The following is a 7,385-nucleotide window of genomic DNA, read 5'->3' as shown; positions in this document are numbered from 1 at the left end:
AAAAAAAAAAAAAAAAAAAAAAAAAAAAAGGTTAACGAGCTACCTGTCCATTTTAAAAAGTTGACACTTAGATTCCAGCTACTTGGGAGGCCAAGGCAGGAGGGTCACATATTCAAGGCCAGTCTGGGCAATTAAGCAATAATTTATCTCAAAGTAAAATAAAAAGGGCTGGGAATGTAGCCCAGTGGTAGCACCCCTGGATTCAATCTCCAGTACTAACTTTTGTTCTTTTTAATTAATTTCTTTCCCATCCTTGTGTTTCCCATTCTTTCCTCTCCCTTTCCCTCTCTCCTTCCTCCTTTCCTTCTTCTTTGTTCCTTGTGTGAGACCAGGGATGTAACCCAGAACCTCATTCAGGCAAGGCAAGCAGTCTACCACTGATCTACATCCCCAGCCCCAGAAGTTAATTTTTTGGCAAGTGATTATTATTATTTTTTTGTACTGGGGATCAAACTCGGGACCTTGAGCTTGTGAGGCAAGCGGCAGCACCACTGAGCTAAATCCCTGGCCTATGAAGTAATTTTGTGAAAAGGATTTTTGTTTTTGTTTTTGTTTTTTTGGTACCTGGGATCGAACTTGGGTCCTTGCGCTTGCGAGGCAGGCGGTGGAACCACTGAGCTAAATCTCCGGCCTGAAAAGGATTTTTAATAAACTGACAAAATTCTTTTCTTTTCTTTTTTTGGTACTGGGATCAAACTTAGGACCTGGCGCTTTTGAGGCAGGCACAGTGTCCCTGAACTAAATCTGTGGCTGGCCAACAAATTTCTAATGAGAATGATCAAATGGGAAAGACAGAGTGAACAAAGAAGATGCAAGTACCCAATATTAGGAATAAAAATGAATCAAGAATACAACCCACAAATTGGAAAAAGATATTTTCCATGATGCAAGTACAAAGATTTCCTAAGCACAGCAACTAAAGGTTAACTGATCCAATATAAACTGGCAAAGGTATCGGAAACATTTGAAAAAGTGTTCAACCCATTAGAAATCAGAAAGTGTTAGTCCCTCAAGATTCACAAAATTAAGCCAGGTATGATGACATACACTGGTAATCCTAGCACTGGTGAGGCAGGACTGTTTTGAGTTCAAAGCCAGCCTGGGCTACATCATGAGACTGTCTCAAAAATAAAAAAAAGATTTGCAAAAGCAAAATGTTAGACAATACTAAGTATAAAAGTGTATAGAGTGGTAAATACTGGAAAGCTGGTTGGAATCTTTGGAAACCAGTTTGGTACTATACACTGAACTTAAAAGTGTGCATGTCTCACGACTCAGGAATGTATTTCAGAGAAAGAACTCTCAGGTAAGAATGTTTATTTAGTATCTTTTTAGTGAGACAGGATTTCACTATGTAGACCTGGCTGGGTTTGAACCCTTGGCAATCCTCCTGTGTGCTCAGATTACAGGCATGTGCCATGGTGCCTGGCTATTTTGGATTTATTTTGAGACAGTCTCTCTAAGCCACTAAATTGTCCAGGCTTTGCTTGAGCTTGAGATTCTCCTGCCTCAGCCTCCTGAGCGTTAGTTAGGACTATAGGTGTGCACCACCACACCCCATTCACCTTTTATTTTTGTGGCTCTATTTTGAATTTATTCAGACAATGGGATGTATTATATAATTTACATTCTAGTAACTAAAAAGTGTTGCTCCCAGCAGACGCAGACCTGAGGACCCCGCCGGGCACTGGCTGCAGCAAGGCGGCCATGCTGGACTCCCGGCCCACCGTTCCCACTGTTGGGCAGCAGCTGAACCCGGAAGTGACAGCCAGGAAGTTCTGGAGAGGCCTCAGCCTGATCCGCGTGCTGTGGTGCCTGCTCCCGCAGACGGGCTACGTGCACCCGGATGAGTTCTTCCAGTCGCCGGAGGTCATGGCAGGTAACTCCGCACGCGCTGCCGGGGCGGGAGCTGCAGTGGGAAAGCCACGCGTGAACACGTGCAGAGAACCAGGACTCCCGGGATGAGGGCTTGGAGGCGGGGACTTCGCACCAGGCTCCTTGGTGTTTTCCTGCTGGGACCCACGGTCATCCAGATGGAAGCGGGGCTGGCACTCCCCGCCGAGCGCTTCTAGCTGGGCTTTCGCGGGCGCTTGGGAAGCCGGCACACAGATGCCCTGTGATGAAGCTTTTCCACTTAGGTTCAAAGGAGGGAGGGACCCAGAGACAGGCGCCCAAAGTGAGTGCGGAGACTGACTGCTGGGCACTGGGAGGCACCCGCGGTGGGGGCTTTCAGATGCTTTGGGCACGGGCTTCTTCCTTGGTGCAAGGTGGCTGCTTGCGCTCCAGACTCAAGTCTCAAATTGTCTTTCCAGCCAACGGAACACTAGATAGGGTCCACTCCTACTCCTTCAGGGTCACATTTTGCAAGTCACAGGCTTTTTGCCCATCCCACTGGACGGAATGTATTACATAATCACACCTGATTGCATAATCTTAATTACAAAGGAAGCTGAGAAATAGTGTTTATATTTTCCAAATACCCAGCTAAAGAGACTAAGGACAAAGGGAGGAACAGCATATGGAAGGCCTCCAACCATCTCTGCCGGGAGCTCAATAGTTTGATTTGGTTTTTAAGTTGAAAAGTTCTTTTCCCTACACGTTTTGTGTTTGGTTTTTGTTTTCTGAGACTGGGTCTTGCTATGTATCCCAGGCTGGCCTTGAACTCTTAATGATTCTCCTGCCGCAGCCTCCCAAGTGCTGGGACTACAGGTGTGCGCCACCGTGCCTGGCTGGTAGTTTTACTAGAAACATTCAGTACTGGAAAGAAAATTAAAGTCTCATTTGGTCGTAAGCCATTCTCACCCCTGTCCTGAGTCACAATCATTGTCGCCGAGTAGGGTTTAGACTTTGACTTGAGGACCCTGAAATTCTGCGAGGAGCAAAGCCTCCCTGGTTCCTTACAAGGTTCTGCCACTCTGTCCCCTCCGTAGAGAACCTTAACCTCCCAAGCATGAGGAACCAGCACAAGCCGAGCAGCTTATCCCAGCACACGTGTAGCCTCAGTTCTACAGTTTAGAAGTCTTGCGTGTTCTCTCAACTCAGGGAATACCAAGGTTGAAATCAAGGTGTAAACTGGGTGAGATGGCACACGCCTGTAATCCCAGGAGGCTGAGGCAGGAGGATCGTGGTAAGTTTGAGGTCAGCCTGGGCTACCCAGTGAATTTAAGGCCAGCCTGAACTACATAGCAAGAGCCTGTCTCAAAGCAAAACACAAAACAAAAACAAGAATAGAAATCAAGGAATGGGCAGGGCTGAGTCTGTGTCTGGAAACCCTGGTGGAAAAACCCACTGGCAAAATAACTGTTTAGGCAGAATTTAGGGCACTTCAACTAGGGGACCATGACTCTTACTTCCTTGCCATCAGCTTCCGGGGGTCACTCACATCCCTGCCAGCAGCCTGTCCACTGTTAAGCTCAGGGCAGACACAAATCCCTCTCATGCTGGAGATGGGGCTGGTAAAGAGCTGGTGACATGAGGTCGGCCTGGGGGCTAGGACGCAAGAGGATTAAATCACGGGCATGGGATCCCCTGGTATCCAGGCCAGGGATTACACAGGCTCCGCCTACCACACCGAGCCTGGCGCTGGCTCACCTGCCTCTCTGCTCTCTGCAGAGGACATCCTGGGCGTGCAGGCCACGCGGCCCTGGGAGTTCTACGCCAGCAGCTCCTGCCGCACTGCGGTCTTCCCCCTGCTGACTTCCGGCTCTGCCTTCTGGGTACTCCGGCTCTGGGAGGAGCTGGGGCCGTGGCCGGGCCACGTGAGTGGCTACGCACTGTTGGTAGGACCCCGGCTCCTCCTCACAGCCCTCTCCTTTGCCCTGGACCGGGCCGTGTTCCACCTGGCCCCGCTGTGGGGCGCAGATCGCTGGCGCGCCCTGGCCCTGCTGTCCGGGTCCTACGTCACCCTGGTGTTCTACACCAGGACCTTCTCCAATGCCATCGAGGGGCTTCTCTTCACATGGCTGTTGGTGCTCGTGTCCCCTCACCTGGCATGGTGCCTCACGCCCAAGAAACCTGCCCCAGACCCGTGGTGGCACAGCTGGCTTCTTGGGGCTGTGCTGGCTGCTGGCTTCTTCAACCGGCCCACATTCCTGGCCTTTGCACTGGTCCCCCTTCTCCTCTGGGGCCAGCGTGGAGCCAGGCAGCCCAGCTTTAAGTCCCTGGCCCAGGAGGGCCTGGCGCTACTCCCTGGGGCAGCCCTCGCCACAGGAGGCTTTGTGGCTGTGGACAGCTGGTACTTCTCCAGCCTCTCCAGGTCTAGCAGCCTGGTCTTCACACCTGCCAACTTCCTGCGCTACAACCTGGATCCCCAAAACCTTGCCAGGCACGGCACACACGCACGGCTCACCCACCTGGCCATCAATGGCTTCCTGCTCTTCGGCATGCTGCACGCCCAGGCACTGCAGGCCGTGTGGCAGCAGCTGCAAGTGGCCCTCCGGGTATGGGCACAGACAGGCCTTGTGAGGGTGCCGGGTACCCGGACCTTGCTGTCCAACCCCCACACATCCCTCCTTCTCCTCTACTTCGTGCCCCTGGCCCTGCTGTCTGCCTTCAGTCACCAGGAGGCTCGGTTCCTCATCCCCCTCCTCATCCCCCTAGTCCTGCTATGCAGCCCAAGGACCCACCCTGTGCCCTGGAAGGGCACCCTGGTCCTCTTCAATGTCCTGGGAGCCCTCTTCTTCGGCTGCCTGCATCAGGGAGGCCTGGTGCCCGGCCTGAGGGTCCTCGAGCAGGTGGTCCATGCCCCCGTGCGCCCCGGCCTGCCGACCCACTACACACTTGTCTTCACTCGCACCTACATGCCGCCCCAGCACCTCCTGCACCTCCCGGGCCTCCAGTCACCCGTGGAGGTGGTGGACATGGGTGGGACTGAGGACTGGGTCCTGTGCCAAGCCGTGAAGAACTTCACCAGACAGCCCGCTTGCCAGGTGGCTGGTGGGCCGTGGCTCTGCCGCCTCTTTGTGGTGATGCCCGGGACCACCAGGCACGTCATGGAGAAGTGCCGCTTCCCCCTCAAGAACGAGACGCTCGTGTTTCCCCACCTGACCCTGGAGGACCCACCAGGCCTGTCCTCCCTGCTGAGTGGGGATTGGAGGGACCACCTTAGCTTGCATATCATGGAGCTGGAGGAGACGCCTGATGGTACATAGCAGTCACTGCCCAAGGCGTGGCCGCAGAAGGGCCCCTCCAGCTGGGCTGGACGTGGGACAGGGCCCTGGTCCCCTGCATTCCCACTGCCTTCTCTCCCAGGCATGGCTATTGGTTGTTTTGCCTTCTGGGTGAGCCCATGCTCTTCTCAGACACCACAGACCAGACCTGTGACAGTCCTGATGCTAAGGTCCCCGAAGAACCCTGATGTAACCAATGGCACTTAATGTCTGTCCCTAACCTATTGCTTCCAGATACTGTTAATGTGTTAAATATATAGTAGCAACTGGTTGTGAAAAAAAGTCAATAAACTGCTGATGACATTCCTGAGTGATCTCCCATGATCTCACAAGTCTTGCTTCAGTGAAAATCCTTTGGCTTCCTAGAGCCAGTTTGGCCTTGTAGGCACCTGGGAGGGTGTGGTAGAGAACAGAGGGCTCTGATTCAGGGGACACAGGTTCTAGTCCTCGCTCTGCCACTGACTAATCTAGAGAAAGACCCTTTACCAGCCCACCTGCCTCCCAATCTGTACCCAGCACGAAGCAGCTGTGAGGTGTCTGCCAGCTAACACTGTGCCATCCTGGGGTCCACAGCACATGTCCCCCTGGCTCCACAGGCATGTCTCTCACAAATCTCTTTCCCCACAGAAGTAAGGTATTTAATGGCACCTTGGTATCTGCTGTCCCAGTTTGGTTTTCACCAAAACAAGTCACTCTGGAAGACTCACCACTCTCTTCCACTCCTGTGGTGGTGGAAAACTCTCCAGCCATTTCTGCCCCTTGTCCTTAAGAATCATTCTCACAGCTGGGCATGGTGGTGCAGCCCTATAATGCCAGCACTCTGGGAGGTCAAGGCAGGAGACTGGAAGTTTAAGCTCAGCCTGGGCAACTTAGCAATTTAGTGGGACTTTGCTTCAAAAATAAAAAAGGCCAGAGATGTGGCTCCATTTGAAGGCCCTAGGGTCAATTCCCAGTACCCACCGCTTCCCACAAATAAAGGCTCTCCTAGCCAGGCATGGTGGCACATGCCTGTAATCCCAGCACTCAGAACTTGGGGGGCTCAAGTTTGAGGGCAGCCTGGCCTAACCAGTGAGTTCAAGACACGCAAGACCCTGCCTCAAAAAAAAAAAAAAAAAAAAGGCTCTCCCAAAGATTTGGGGCATGGCTTTGTGGTAGAGAACCTGGTTACTGTTTAGCTTGTTTGCAGTTCTGGGTTCAATCCTCAGCACCAAAAAGGGAAACACAGTCTCAGCAAAAGGAACCCAGCTGTTCTTTCTACTCAGTTACACTATGTGTCTTAGGCCCTTTCAATCTGCCCTAGTGGGACCCTTGAACACACAATGCTCAGTCAGCATCAGTAACCAGCACAAAAGCTTTGCCTGTGAATTCGAGCTTTCTAGGTTGCATGATTAACTGTACAGCCTACATGGAGATCATCAGAAATCTCTCCAGGATCCTCAGCTGACAGAGCATTTTTGTGTGAAATGGATTTCCCAGCCATGGGTCCAACTATCTGACCAGTCTCTGCTCCATTATAGAGAGCACTCACCGCCTGCTGGTGAGGAAGGTGGTCCCTGGGCAGCAGTGAAAATGCTACCTGCAGAAAGCTGTGACTCCTACCCTGAAGTCAAATGCCTGCGCTCACACCCTGCTCTGTAAGATTTGGACAACTCAAGAAGTGACCTCCCTTTCCCCTCCGAGTGACTGTAAAAAGTGACAAGCCACAGAAAGGCAATTAGCAAGAGTCCGCGCGAAAACCGGCCTCCAGTATGTGAATTACTCTTACCATGGCCCTGCAGCCCCGAAATTCCCAACCCACCTCGTCTGAGAAGCACCACACTCATGCCCATGACTCAGCTCACAATTTAATCAGAGAACGGCAGGGTGTCTTTTCGTCCTTTTTCCCTGGACTCAGTGTCCCGGTGCGGGCACAACGGCCTCTACCAAGAGTCGGAGTCCCACCTGCAGGGAAGCAGGCTCTTTCCGGCTGTGTCCGCGATCCGTGCCGTGTCTGGGTGTCTATCAGGGGCTTCTTCGCGGTCGTCCCTGTGCCCTCGGCCCGATGCCAGGACGTCAGCTGGCGACAATCCGGTCAGGACTCAACGCCAAGGTCAGTGTCGGGCACAGAGAGGAAAGGGACCTCGACCCGGCTCAGGCAGGCCTAAGAGTTCGCGCCCGGACCCCCTTGACTCCCTGGAGGCCCCGGGCGGTCGCGGAGGCCGCGACGAAGCTCCCGGA

The 7,385-nt window shown here is 52.8% G+C and overlaps 2 protein-coding genes across 3 annotated transcripts in view; one reads left to right on the top strand and one right to left on the bottom strand.

The window, feature by feature from the left end:
- The window catches only part of Pigz (phosphatidylinositol glycan anchor biosynthesis class Z), an 18,764-nt gene extending 13,282 nt beyond the window's left edge, over positions 1–5,482 (top strand). For both annotated transcript variants that reach the window (XM_033762559.1, XM_010624032.2), the window contains exons 2-3: positions 1,661–1,879; positions 3,613–5,482. In XM_033762559.1, coding sequence (XP_033618450.1) covers positions 1,661–1,879; positions 3,613–5,150 — 1,757 coding nt within the window. In that variant the 3' untranslated portion in view covers positions 5,151–5,482. The remainder of the gene's footprint in view (positions 1–1,660; positions 1,880–3,612) is intronic.
- Positions 5,483–6,421: 939 nt separating this feature from the next.
- Positions 6,422–7,385, bottom strand: part of Ncbp2as2 (NCBP2 antisense 2 (head to head)) — a 1,419-nt gene continuing 455 nt past the window's right edge. Inside the window, exon 2 of the mRNA XM_033762697.1 lies at positions 6,422–7,377. Within this exon, the coding sequence (XP_033618588.1) occupies positions 7,309–7,377 (69 nt within the window). The 3' untranslated portion in view covers positions 6,422–7,308. The remainder of the gene's footprint in view (positions 7,378–7,385) is intronic.

Source organism: Fukomys damarensis, unplaced genomic scaffold (assembly GCF_012274545.1).
Source record: "Fukomys damarensis isolate Sample0158 unplaced genomic scaffold, DMR_v1.0_HiC HiC_scaffold_12, whole genome shotgun sequence".
Lineage (NCBI taxonomy): Eukaryota > Metazoa > Chordata > Mammalia > Rodentia > Bathyergidae > Fukomys > Fukomys damarensis.
This window is presented reverse-complemented; position numbering and strand designations above follow the sequence as displayed.